Source organism: Xenopus laevis, chromosome 5S, assembly GCF_017654675.1.
Source record: "Xenopus laevis strain J_2021 chromosome 5S, Xenopus_laevis_v10.1, whole genome shotgun sequence".
NCBI lineage: Eukaryota > Metazoa > Chordata > Amphibia > Anura > Pipidae > Xenopus > Xenopus laevis.
In genome coordinates, this window is record NC_054380.1 from 139,427,564 (window position 1) to 139,441,828 (window position 14,265).

Consider the following 14,265-nt stretch of genomic DNA (forward strand, 5'->3'; position numbering starts at 1 on the left):
TTTGTAGACTCCATTACAGTGTGATATTGGCACATGTGGCTTGGTGAGCTCAGTATGTTACAGGGGGAATGTCCTAGCACTAGTAGGGGTGATTCTCATTGGACGGTCCTTTTGCATTTGGAATTAAAGGGGCAGTAGATGCCGGTCACACTTAGTAGAATAACCAGAGATAATGAGCTCTGTACAAATGTCCCCCTCCTTTCACCCTTTGTCCTAACTGTTTTGCTTTATCGATAACAGGAGCCCATTATGCAGGGGAATTATCTGTACACTGGGAATCTAATGATCTACCTCACAAGGACCAAACAAGGACCAAAACCATAGATTTTTCATGATTAATAAGGAAAAAGTATCTTCAGCACAAGCCCTATTCATTGCACTCATGTTGCACTGGGGGGGGGTACTACCTTCCTTTTCACAGGTTCACTAACAGGCACACACGGAGCAGATTTACAGTGCAAATATTCATACTATTGGGGTTCAGCACAGAAATCTGCTCAGTGTATTTGTGTAACCCTAATTTGGTTACTGTCTCTTTAAATCGCAATTAACCCTTGGAAATCCAGTGGCCCTGAGTCCCTTTTGCTTATGAAAAGTACTAGGAACTGGGATTTACAGTGCAATGCCTCCACCTAGGGAACACTGAGGAGCACACCTCAGGGGGGTTCCACTAGGACAAATAAAACACTCAGTTTGCAAATGAAACAGATATAAACTTAATAAACACAATAGTGAACTTGGGCAATCTAATACACAATATACTCCTGCACTGGGGACATGTGGGACCTACCTATCTCACTATTACCTGACTGTTTCTCCAACACAGTCCTTTTTATTATCAAAGTCCCACAAAGTTCAGTTCAAATACAATGTCTCTTCCCCAGAGCTCATATTCCCCAGGTAGCGTTACCATTTCCCAAAAGTACCTCTCCCTTTGGCTTAGCAGCCGCTCCCACATAGCAGGTAAATGCACAAGACCTGTCTTCAAATTGGGGCCCCACGTTTGTATCGTGCCAGTATCCTCCCTTGGGTGGCTCACTCACCGGGGTGCTCTTAGAGGCAGTCACACTGGAGATTACAGGCAGCTCTGCAGCAGGATCAATCTCACCAGTGGCACCTTTCACCTCCTGTGTCTCTAGCAGCTTGGCAGGGAACAGGATGGGTTCTCTCTGTATTCGCACAGATTCAAAAGCTTGGACAGTTTCACAAGACTTGGTTCTGGTTGGATCTTTCACCGCAGAACCCCTGTTAAACTCTGTCAGAGACCCTGTACAAAAGTCAGGCACTCCCTCTCTCCCAAGGATGCACTGGGGCGCCCAGCCAATCGGATGGCTCTCCAGCCTTTACCTGGGCTAGATGATGTCACAGACAGAAAAACAGGAGAAGGATTTGTCTGATCCCCTACATGTGTCTGTCAGTGAAATTGTTAAGAGGAGCTGAATTCAAGGAGCTGATGGGATCACATTGGATGCGTAGAAATCCAGGTGGAAAAAAGCCGGTGTACAGCCCCATATGCCACTGGCCTAAATATCCTTTTATACAAGATTAACTTCCCTTTTAGACAGGGCTATAGGCCATTGTTACAGTATTGGTTTCTTTCTATAGTAACTACAAGGCTCCCTCCAGTGGTGCAACAACAACATAGCAATTCCTATCTGCAAACTAGGTGATCTACTAACTAACTGAACTCTGGCTATACGTACTATACTCAGACGATACTCAGACTATACTCAGACTATACTGACTTTGCTCACTCTACACCAGCTCACTGGCAATACTCTCAGCTCAGGGACGCTGCTGCCATGAGGCATGTTGAGAAACTCAGCACCCACGAGTCAGCAGCAAAAAAGCCGCTCCTAGGAGCCGAAATTCAGATTTTTAAATCTGTATTTTGGCTCTGCTAGTGCAGAGATTGCAATTACGCTCTCAATCTACACTAGTGATGCAGCCCCCCTACACCCACTCCGGTGCTGGGAATGGTATGCACCGGGTGGGGGCTATATGGCATGGGACCCCGAAATGCCCCTGACTGTGCTTATTGTGCTCAGACTAAACCCAAACTGCACTGACCATACGCAGGTTATACAGATATAAATAGAGTATGTTTAGTCCGTGTAAGTAATGCTTGAATAGTAAATGTAGCCTCAGAATTGACTAGGGATGCACCGAATCCACTATTTTGGATTCGGCCGAACCCCCGAATCCTTCGTGAAAGAATCCGAACCCTAATTTGCATATGAAAATTAGGGGTGGGAAGGGGAAAAATGTTTTACTTCCTTGTTTTCTGACAAAAAGTCACGTGATTTCCCGCCCCGCCCCTAATTTGTATATGCAAATTAGGGCTCAGATTCGGTTCGGCCTGGCAGAAGGATTCGGCCGAATCAGAATCCTGCTGAAAAAGGCCGAATCCTGGATTCGGTGCATCCCTAGAATTGACTCACTGTCAAGGCTACCATCAGGGGGGTACAGGGCTACTGCAATTGGCCCAGCGGCAACGGGGGACCCAGAGATAGAAAAGGTAAAATTCACGGGCCATGAAAGGGGCTGTCATTTTGGTGTCTGGATGGGGTGGAGTTTTCCATAATCTGGGCATAGTCAGGAAGGATCCGCAGTTATACCTCCATCTCTTTATGTTCTGCATGAATAATATTCAAATGGTAAATGAAAAAAAACAATAGGTTTTCATACCTCCCAACTGTCCCTTTTTCAGCTCAACCCGCAGTCCCTCATTTGTACTGGAAAGTCCCTCTTTTCTCTGCACTGAACAGCCAGAAAAAGAAACAAAGTTTCTCACTTACTGTAATTGGCTTTTGGCAGAGAGGCGACTACAGCTAACAGGTGCAACTAAGATACTTTATAACAATTTTAAGTAACAATAATAAGTAATTTTAACAGTTTAGATAAGGAGAAATATTTTTACATATTTATAACCTGCCAAACTTTGTAAAATGAACATGGTAATTAGGGGGTGTGGCCACAAAATGGGTGTGGTCAAAAAAATTGCTGCACTTCATGCAAAAGAATTTTTCATCTCTCTTTTTATTTCCAAATTGTTGGGAGGTATGGGTTATGCTCTCTAGAGAACCCTACTCACATGAATATACCTGGTGATCCCTGGTTTAAAGGAGTGGTTCACCTTTAAGTTAACTTTTATTCGGTTATAGAACGGCTGATTCTAAGCATCTTTTGAATTGGCCTTAATTTTTACTTGTTTATAGTTTTTTAATTACTTGCCTTCTTCTGCTTTCAAATAGTCACTGACCCTATTTGTAAGGCTACAAGTTTATTGTTATTGCTACTGTTTATATCTCATCTTTCTATTCAGGCCTCTCCTATTCATATTCCAGTCTCTTTATCAAATCAGAGCTTGGTTGCTAGGGTAATTTTGGCCCTAGCAACCAGATTGCTGAAATTACAAACTGGAGAGCTGCTGAATAAAAAGCTAAATAACTCAAATAATAAAAAGTGAAAACCAATTGCTCACAATATCCCTCTCTACATCAAACTAAAATTTTATTTAAAGGTGAAGACCAATTTAACCAGCCTCTCATGGCAGAGTTAGTAATTTGGGCTCTCGCTCTGTTGCAGTTTGTAAAGTTTGCCAATATAGAGGAGGACACGCCATCGTACCACCGCAGCTACGACTTCTTCGTCTCACGTTTCAGCGAGATGTGCCACTCAAGCCACGACGACCTGGAGATCAGGACAAAGTAATTAACTAGTAGGGCTTGTATTGTATACTCATGCCATGGTTTATTCTGCCCGGTTACACAGCACTCTTTCCCCTTCATTTTTTGATTGCAAGGATTCGCATGGCAGGGATCAAAGGCTTGCAGGGAGTCGTGAGGAAAACTGTGAATGATGAACTTCAGGCCAATATCTGGGAGACCCAACACATGGACAAGATTGTGCCATCTCTGCTGTACAACCTCCAGCAAGTGGAAGAGACAGAAAGGTGAGAGCAATATGGCCGCTACTGCGTATTTGTGCCAGTGGGAATTTTATTTCCTTTGCTAAAAGTTGTGCTGCCGCCATATTTCCATTTCAGTGAATTCTGGGTAGTATCTGCTCATATGATTAATATCAGCATTTTACAGCCATATTAGGCTCACAACCCCCTTAATAGTACAGGTATGGGACCTGTTATCCAGAATGCTCGGGACCTGGGGTTTTCTGGATAACTGATCTTTCTGTAATTTGGATCTTCATACCTTAAGTCTACTAGAAAATCATATAAACGTGAAATAAACCCAATAGGCTGGTTTTGCCTCCAATAAGGATAAAAGGAAAACTACACCCCCAAAATGAACACTTAAGCAACAGATAGTTCATATCATATTAAGTGGCATATTAAAGAATCTCACAAACTCGAATATATATTTAAGTAAATATTGCCCATATACATCTCTTGCCTTGAGCCACCATTTCGTGATGGTCTGTGTGCTGCCTCAGAGATCACCTGACCAGAAATACTGCAGCTCTAACTGTAACAGGAAGAGATCACCTGACCAGAAATACTCCAGCTCTAACTGTAACAGGAAGAGATCATCTGACCAGAAATACTGTAGCTCTAACTGTAACAGGAAGAGATCACCTGACCAGAAATACTCCAGCTCTAACTGTAACAGGAAGAGATCCCCTGACCAGAAATACTGCAGCTCTAACTGTAACAGGAAGAGATCACCTGACCAGAAATACTGCAGCTCTAACTGTAACAGGAAGAGATCACCTGACCAGAAATACTGCAGCTCTAACTGTAACAGGAAGAAGTGTGGAAGCAAAAGACACAACTCTGTCTGTTAATTGGCTCATGTGACCTAACATTTATGGTTTGTTGGTTTGTTTGTGAGTACAGTGAATCCTACGATCCCAGGGGGCGGCCCTTATTTTTTAAAATGGCAATTTTCTATTTATGATTACCCAATGGCACATACTACTAGAAAAGTATATTATTATGAAAATGGTTTATTTACATGAAGCAGGGTTTTACATATGATCTGTTTTATGCAATATCTTTTTATAGAGACCTACATTGTTTGGGGGGTATAGTTTTCCTTTAATTATATCTAAGTTGGGATCAAGTGTTTTATTATTACAGAGAAAAGGGAATAATTTTTTGAAAATGTGATTATTTTTTATAATGGAGCCTATGGGAAACAATCTTGTAATGCGGAGCTTTCTGTATAATGGGTTTCCGGATAACGGATCCCATACCTGTACAACATTTGACCCCTTTTCCTTCAAGGTTACAGGTTACCTAGTGTAGACCTGGGCTTACCCCAATACTCACTTTTACTGGCCTTCACTCTGGGCTCCAAGATCCACTGCTTTGGACCCTCAGTTTGGGAACTTCAGCGGCAGATTCACAGACCTGTAAATAACATTAGGAATAATAAAACCAGATTTCTTATGTTATAAAGTTTTGTGTCCCACTTGAACTGTATCCTGCCATATGTGATGCATTTATCAATATCTCATGGTCATTCCAGCCGATCACCGTCTCCACTTCAGACTAGTGAGAAAGAAAAGGAGAATCCAGCAGAACTAGCAGAGAGGTGCCTCCGGGAGTTACTGGGGAGAGCGGCCTATGGGAACATCAAGAACGCCATCAAGCCTCTCCTAATGTAAGTAAATATATAGCCACCATGTTTAACTGTCATCAAACCTAACCCTTCTGTGGCTTCTTATATCCTTATCATTTACAGTAGGGGGTACATTATCCCTTATAATACATGAGTGATACTCAGAGTTCCCTGTATTACTCAGCCTGCAGCCTTGTGCCTTTATATGGTCACAGAACAACCCCTCAGTGACTTCTAATATCCTTATCATTTACAGTAGGGGGTACATTATCCCTTATAATACATGAGTGATACTCAGAGTTCCCTGTATAACTCAGCCTGCAGCCTTGTGCCTTTATATGGTCACAGAACAACCCCTCAGTGACTTCTAATATCCTTATCATTTACAGTAGGGGGTACAATATCCCTTATAATACATGAGTGATACTCAGAGTTCCCTGTATAACTCAGCCTGCAGCCTTGTGCCTTTATATGGTCACAGAACAACCCCTCAGTGACTTCTAATATCCTTATTATTTACAGTAGGGGGTACATTATCCCTTATAATACATGAGTGATACTCAGAGTTCCCTGTATAACTCAGCCTGCAGCCTTGTGCCTTTATATGGTCACAGAACAACCCCTCAGTGACTTCTAATATCCTTATAATTTACAGTAGGGGGTATATTATCCCTTATAATAGACGAGTGATACTCAGAGTTCCCTGTATAACTCAGCCTGCAGCCTTGTGCCTTTATATAGTCACAGAACAACCCCTCAGTGACTTCTAATATCCTTATCATTTACAGTAGGGGGTACATTATCCCTTATAATACATGAGTGATACTCAGAGTTCCCTGTATAACTCAGCCTGCAGCCTTGTGCCTTTATATGGTCACAGAACAACCCCTCAGTGACTTCTAATATCCTTATCATTTACAGTAGGGGGTACATTATCCCTTATAATACATGAGTGATACTCAGCGTTCCCTGTATAACTCAGCCTGCAGCCTTGTGCCTTTATATGGTCACAGAACAACCCCTCAGTGACTTCTAATATCCTTATCATTTACAGTAGGGGGTACATTATCCCTTATAATACATGAGTGATACTCAGAGTTCCCTGTATAACTCAGCCTGCAGCCTTGTGCCTTTATATGGTCACAGAACAACCCCTCAGTGACTTCTAATATCCTTATCATTTACAGTAGGGGGTACATTATCCCTTATAATACATGAGTGATACTCAGAGTTCCCTGTATAACTCAGCCTGCAGCCTTGTGCCTTTATATGGTCACAGAACAACCCCTCAGTGACTTCTAATATCCTTATCATTTACAGTAGGGGGTACATTATCCCTTATAATACATGAGTGATACTCAGAGTTCCCTGTATAACTCAGCCTGCAGCCTTGTGTCTTTATATGGTCACAGAACAACCCCTCAGTGACTTCTAATATCCTTATCATTTACAGTAGGGGGTACATTATCCCTTATAATACATGAGTGATACTCAGAGTTCCCTGTATAACTCAGCCTTGTTTCTTTCTGTTCTGCAGGCATTTGGATAACCATTCTCTGTGGGAGCCCAAGGTGTTCGCCATCCGATGCTTTAAGATCATCATGTTCTCTATACAGGTGGGAATCACTGATTTGATGGCTTTGCTCAGTCACATGAGATGCAGACAAGAGCTTTTAGCATTCTAATGTCAGTAGATTGTTTCCTTGGTGTAACTGGAAGGAGTAAATAGGCCCCATGTTACTACATGACATTCCGGAGCGACACTAATCTTTATTTGGATATATTTTAGCCCCAGCACTCCCATCTGGTAATCCAGCAGCTCCTGGGCCACCTGGACACAAACAGTAAAAGTGCAGCGACGGTGAGAGCGGGGATTGTGGAGGTTCTGTCGGAGGCGGCAGTTATAGCTGCCAGCGGATCTGTAGGTGGGTATCTCAAGTGTCAGATGCGATTAAACACTGCTCCCTGTGCCATATCTTATTTACTGCTCTTCATTGCCCCAAAGAGTTGTACATTGTTGTTCTATATTCATCCAGCAGAGCATTTGCTACACTCCATAGGCCAGGTCTGTGCATCTATCCTCTGATGGCTGCTGGAGTGTACTATATTCTTCTCCCTAATAGAAGTCAGCAGTGACTCATGGGAAATGTATTGCAATTTATATGTATATCTCCTTTACATTCTCCATCCTCCTGCCCCGTAGCTTGATTCCACTATAACTCCCCGTTAGTGATGGGCGAATGTATTCGCGGCGAATAAATTCGCCAAACGCCCGCGAAAATTCCCCCTCAAAAAACGGGCGCTGGCATTAAAAACGAGACGCCGGCGCTGTTTTGCGAATTTTTCGCCGATTTGCGAATTTCACGCGAAATTCGCTAATTTTTCGGCGAAGCGAAACGGCGCAAATTCGCCCATCTCTACTCCCCGTTACTTACCTACTTAACTGCAGACTGATCCGTATACAAATGTATATGACATCACTAACAGCAGGGTCCCTCTCTCCCACCTCAGGTCCCACCGTATTAGAAGTGTTTAACACCCTCCTCCGTCAGTTACGACTCAGTATTGACTACGAGCTCACCGGCACCTACGACTCTGCCGTCAACATCGGCACCAAAATCATCAAGGAGCACGAGGAGAGGATGTTCCAAGAGGCTGTAATCAAGACAATAGGTGCAAAGGATTCTGGGAATGTTACGAATAAGGATTGGGGGCTGCCAGTAGACCGAAGAAGGACAGATATTAAAACATAGTAAAGGGGAACTTGGCCCATTTTGCTAATAATACAAAATGTAATTCTAAGCAATTTAAAAATATCCATCCACTCCTCATTCTCATTGGGTTTATAGTTCTGTATAAATGTAGTTGCTATTGACAGCAGTGTCTGTCTGTCCCTTACTATTGTCTCCACTGCTGGTTCTGGCTTCCAACACCATTGTGTATGTCACACAATTGTGTGTGACAGTTGTCAGGAGAAAGCAAGAGGCTGATGTTCTTCTGTTTAGGATCAGACATCTTTCCTAAGCAGAAGAACATCAGCCTCTTTCTTTCTCCTGACAACTTCCTTGACTATTTGCTGGTCAGACTGGTGGGAAACTGACCAGCAGGTGGCGCTGTTGTAACACAATTCATTCATATTAACAGTACATGTATCCCTTAATATCTTGGAATTAAAAGAAAATAAATAATGAATGTACATTGCAGAAGTGCTTAGAATAGCCCCCTCATCCATTTTACCTTCACTTATTTTAAAGGTTTACTTATCCTTTAATAACCAATGTATCAGGCGCTTTAACTATAGTCAGGGTTCTACTAATTCACAAGTACTCCAGCAGTCGAAAGGTTAATGTACATTCAAACACCTTCTCCTATTAGCATTCCACTAGTTAATTAGCATGACACAAGCATTCATACACGCTATGGGGTCAATTTACTAAGCAGCGAAAATTCACCAGCAACGGCTTCACAGCCATCGCAACACTTCACCAGGCGAATATCCGCTTGGTGATAGAGTGAGAGTAACCGCTAGCGTCCATCTCTTTCGCTAGCGAAGTTACGCCTGTGCCCGTTAGTAAGTTGGCAAAGTGCCTGAAAGCGGTAAACGCTGACGAATAGTCGCCAGCATTAGTCACTTTAGTAAATCTGCCCCTAAGAGTTCTTAGAGCAAAAGGACAAAGCGTATTACATTTTATATTTAATATTACCGCAGTAAACAGTGCATGTATATAAAAATATGTTATAAAGAAGACATACAGTAAACATAGTATTGCAAAAACAGTACATAAAATAAAAGGGAATAAAACACTAGGAAACCCCTAGGTACTTCACCAAGTTTAGGAATTTCCAGTTGTGTCCTCTGAGACAAGAGTTGGGAAACACTGGACATTAAATCCATGGATATGGAACCTCCTTGTATGACATAGGGTTGTACTGGGTTTGTCACCTTTTTATTGTCTGCTGGGACATTCACCTCATTACCTTATGAATGATGGAGGAGTGCCCAGGAACGTGTCATTATGACCTCCTGTAGGGGGTTGTTATTTTCAGGCCAGATTCCCCAATATAAAATTGGTACTTGCCAGCACCCAGTGGGAATGGGAATGCTGTGATCCATATGTGGGCGATCAGAATGATACCAAACACGAGGGGTGTCTCATGTTCCAGTTCCCCAGGAACCGTCCCTCCTAACTGACAGGTATTGGCTGGCCCTGTTTGGTATCATTAGGAAGCATGTGACCTCCTCATAACCAATATGTGGTTTATTAGGGGTGATCCCTATATTAGAGGGGATTTGGATGCCTTCCTATAATCCACATATTTTTCATAACTGCTTCCCCTGCTGCTCTTGGTTCACAGCTCCATTCTTTGATCACCAGGTCAAATAAACCTGCTTTCTTGCCCAAATAGTCTGGCTCCGAATTGTCCTATTGGCCAGATAAGGGGGTCAACTTTCCACAGCCCCCTGCTGGGATATCCAACCCAACCCTCATGATGCCAGAGCAATACTGCTTTGGCGTGACATAAATATATATATATACAGTATGTATATAATGATGATATGTTATTGGATGACTTACAGCTTTCATTTGCTTTAGGTTCCTTTGCCAGTACCCTGCCAATCTACCAGCGATCAGAAGTCATGCTGTTTATTATGGGCAAAGTGCCGCTGCCCTCTCTGCACCACGCCATGGACATTGGCAAAGCCGGGTGAGTCCATCCAAACATTCTTAAGTTTTAAAAAAAAGGATAATTGATCTTAAATGATTCCCTGGTTATTCCTTTATATGAATCGGTGACTTTCTCTGATTTCAGGGAAAACAGGAACCGGTTAACCCAGATCATGCTGCTGAAATCCCTCCTCCAGGTACTGTCTGCCATATCTGCTCCATCACACCACACTCTTTAACTACTTACTCCACCCAAATCAATTTGGCTCCAACTGACTCCAATCTTTAATTTAGCCCTGGAGGTGCGGCCAGATTGACGTTGGATTGAATGACTCCTTCTGTAGGCAGGAGAAAAGTGCCCAACAGGATCTATCCTGGTATCCCATTGGCCAGTCCAACCCTGCTGTCTGCAGTTAGATGGCAAATGCATAGCCTTTATAAAAAAAACTTTTAGCCTTTTATTATCAACTAGACATTAAGCCCGTTAAATTAACGGGCGCTAGAACATATGTAGTCAAACATTTGCCAGAGACGGTAAAGAGGCAAGACGCTCTGTGAGGAGCTGGTGGAAGTCTCTCTCAACCCCGACCCCCCATTTACCTTTACTGACTGCGCCCCGGACTCCCCGGGTCACACATGCCACAGCTCGAGCTGCTCCTCTGTCACATGGTGCCGGAAAATCGCTAGCGCAGGCTTCGCGAGCATTCGCCGCACTTTGCGAGGCGAATTTTTGCCTGCGCTACGCAAATTCACTAAAGTGCGAATTTACGCTCTGGTTGGCGTCTATCTACTTCGCTAGCGTAAATTCGCCAGAGACGTTAGCGGAAATTCGCCAGAGACGGTCCGTGGGGCACATGCGCAGTAGCGCAATTCCACGGACACAGGGACTGGACGCAGAGACACTTGAACTTTATTATATAGGATAGGATTGTTATTGTACCCCCAACAGTCTCCCTGTCACCTGAGACAATGTGTTTATCTCCCCCGATGCTTCCTGCTTCCCCACATCCGCCACTGCTTCTTTATCCCCCTGGTCCTACTATATCCCCTGGTCCTACTATATCCCCCCCCGGTCCTACTATATCCCCCCCTGGTCCTACTATATCCCCCCGGTCCTACTATATCCCCCCGGTCCTACTATATCCCCCCCCGGTCCTACTATATCCCCCCGGTCCTACTATATCCCCCCCGGTCCTACTATATCCCCCCCCGGTTCTACTATATCCCCCCCGGTCCTACTATATCCCCCCGGGTCCAACTATATCCCCCCGGTCCTACCTATATCCCCCCCGGTCCTACTATATCCCCCAGTCCTACTATATCCCCCAGGTCCTGCTATATCCCCCAGTTTTGCTAATCCCCCCGGTCCGGCTATATCCCCCCAGTCCTGCTATATCCCCCCGGTCCTGCTATATCCCCCCCCGGTCCTACTATATCCCCCCGGTCCTACTATATCCCCCCCGGTCCTATTATATTCCCCCCGGTCCTACTATATCCCCCCCAGTGCTACTATATCCCCCCAGTGCTACTATATCCCCCCAGTGCTACTATATCCCCCCCGGTCCCGGTCCTACTATATCCCCCCAGTGCTACTATATCCCCCGGGTCCTACTATATCCCCCCCAGTGCTACTATATCCCCCCAGTGCTACTATATCCCCCCCGGTCCTACTATATCCCCCCCGGTCCTACTATATCCCCCCGGTCCTACTATATCCCTGGGGGTCAGAACGAAAATTTTCCCTTGTAGTGCGCGGAACGTGACCATGTAGCGCCTACGCACACAACACGCGACGACGTCGGCGTCCACACGACGTCACTCAGCGTGTGGCCATACAGTACGCGTCTGTGAGAGAGGATTGAGCACGCCACAGATCGCACAGGGTAATTCTGTCAATCTGACTGCTGCCTGGCTGCAAGTAATCTGCAATTTAAGTCTCTCCCCGGTGTCTCTCCCCGGAGCACAAACTTGAGCGCTAGGAGTGGCGCCTCCCCGGGCACTGGATGCACAGCCGCTGGCTCTTATCAATCATGTGTTGTGCTTCCTGGTAAATGATCATCCAATCCCCCCTTCCGCGGGGCACATGCACAGTAGCGCATTTACACGGACACAGGGACGGACTGGACGCAGAGACACTTGGATTTTATTATATAGGATACATTTTACGAAAGTCCAATGTTTCCTCATTAGGACCTTTCTCAAGGATTTTATTACGGTATATATTATTATATTGTTATCTTTGAAAAAGGTCCCAATGAGGCCCGAAACGTTAGTCTTTGGTACAGAATACATTATCCAGAAACCTGCTATCCAGAAAGCTCCAAATTACGGAAAGGCAGTCTCCCATAGTCTCCCAATACAGTTTCCCATAGACTCAGTTTTATCCAAATAATCCAAATTTTTAAAAAGGATTTCCCTTTTCTGTGTAATAATCAAACAGTCGCTTGTACTTGATCCCAATTAAGATATAATTAATCCTTATTGGAGGCAAAACCAGCCTATTGGGTTCATTTAATGTTAACATGATTTTATAGTAGACTTAAGGTATGAAGATCCAAATTACGGAAAGATCCATTATTTTATATAAAATACACAAAAGCCATGGATATCCTGCAAATTATATCCTTATAAAGAGCTCTTAGTGACGTCATCAGTTATAAACAGAGCTTAGTGATGTCATTTCTGTCACATGACTCACTAAAACTTGTGCATTATAATAAATAAAGTACCTCTTGTTGGAAAATATAAGGATATTAACAGGCCTTCGGCCTCGTGCTTTTACTGTATATGGTCATGGAACTACTCTATGACTTATAATATCCTTATATTTTACAATAAGAAACAATTGAAAGTGCTGCCTCCAAATCACTTGTAGATAATGTACTCCAAAAACAAAGCATTTAAAGAGATTCAGAATAAATGCACATTATTTAGTGCTCAGCTTTCCCTTTAAATGTAGTTTTGATGACATTAGTCTAAACCTCTGCAGGTGTCCATGGGCTTCCAGTGTAACAACATGCTGACTGCCCTGCCCAGCTCCTTCCTGGACCCACTACTCTCCTCCGCTCTCATGGAAGATGCTGAGATCCGGCTCTTTGTCCTAGAAATTCTCATCTGCCTCATAGACCGACATGGGAACAGACACAAGATCTCCAGCATCAGGTAAAGGAGATGCCATTTAATAACACATGGACCCGACGGAGGGACGACAAATTAAGGCTTTAAAAGGGAACTTCACCCCAAAAAAAATGCTTTTTTCTTGGCACAATTAAAGAGAATGTAATTTAAAGGGGAAGGAAACCTAGTCGGCGCAAACCCCCCACCCCCCCTCCCGTTTGTTGCCCACCCTCCCTCCTCCCCCCTGGCCTACCCGTCCCGCTGGGCAAATGCCCCTAACTTGTTACTTACCCTTCTGCGCAGGTCCAGTCCATGGAGTTCACAGACGACATCTTCTTCCACGCAATCTTCTTCCTGCTGTGAACGGCGTTTTGGCGCATGCGCAGTAGGATCATTTTGCCGGTACGGGCCTACTGCGCATGTGCCAAAAGTCACGCAGTAGATCGTACCGGCGAAATGATCCTACTGCGCATGCGCCGTTCAAAGCAGGAAGAAGATCGATTGGAAGAAGATGTCGTCGGTGAACTCCCTGGACTGGACCTGCGCAGAAGGGTAAGTAACAAGTTAGGGGCATTTGCCCAGCGGGACGGGTAGGCCAGGGGGGAGGAGGGAGGGTGGGCAACAAACGGGAGGGGGGGGTTTGCGCCGACTAGGTTTCCTTCCCCTTTAAGCCATTCTTATTTGCCCCATTCTGCACTGTTTGTTCTGCTCTTGACATGATGTAGCAGAAGTCATCTCTAACCTACCCATGACTTGACATTTCTGTTAATCAGCTGGAGTCTGCTCCATTTTTACAAGTCAACCAGCAGGGTAGGGTTCCCTGTATGTTATTATTTTACCTCTTGGCCCCTGAATGCCTCAGTGATAAGGGAGCGGTGGGAGTTGCCGTGCACAGAACA

The 14,265-nt window shown here is 44.3% G+C and overlaps 1 protein-coding gene and 1 long non-coding RNA gene across 2 annotated transcripts in view; one reads left to right on the top strand and one right to left on the bottom strand.

Moving 5' to 3' along the window:
• Nucleotides 1–14,265, top strand: part of efr3b.S (EFR3 homolog B S homeolog) — a 49,602-nt gene that overhangs the window by 20,502 nt on the left and 14,835 nt on the right. The window contains exons 5-13 of the mRNA XM_041565120.1: nucleotides 3,589–3,710; nucleotides 3,806–3,955; nucleotides 5,490–5,624; nucleotides 7,120–7,198; nucleotides 7,372–7,507; nucleotides 8,094–8,255; nucleotides 10,178–10,289; nucleotides 10,395–10,446; nucleotides 13,239–13,411. Coding sequence (XP_041421054.1) covers nucleotides 3,589–3,710; nucleotides 3,806–3,955; nucleotides 5,490–5,624; nucleotides 7,120–7,198; nucleotides 7,372–7,507; nucleotides 8,094–8,255; nucleotides 10,178–10,289; nucleotides 10,395–10,446; nucleotides 13,239–13,411 — 1,121 coding nt within the window. The remainder of the gene's footprint in view (nucleotides 1–3,588; nucleotides 3,711–3,805; nucleotides 3,956–5,489; nucleotides 5,625–7,119; nucleotides 7,199–7,371; nucleotides 7,508–8,093; nucleotides 8,256–10,177; nucleotides 10,290–10,394; nucleotides 10,447–13,238; nucleotides 13,412–14,265) is intronic.
• Nucleotides 3,555–8,152, bottom strand: LOC121394328. Its single transcript, XR_005961670.1, has 3 exons — nucleotides 8,018–8,152; nucleotides 5,291–5,371; nucleotides 3,555–3,693 (listed from the first exon to the last, which is right to left on the bottom strand). It is a non-coding gene; the product is annotated as an uncharacterized LOC121394328 (long non-coding RNA).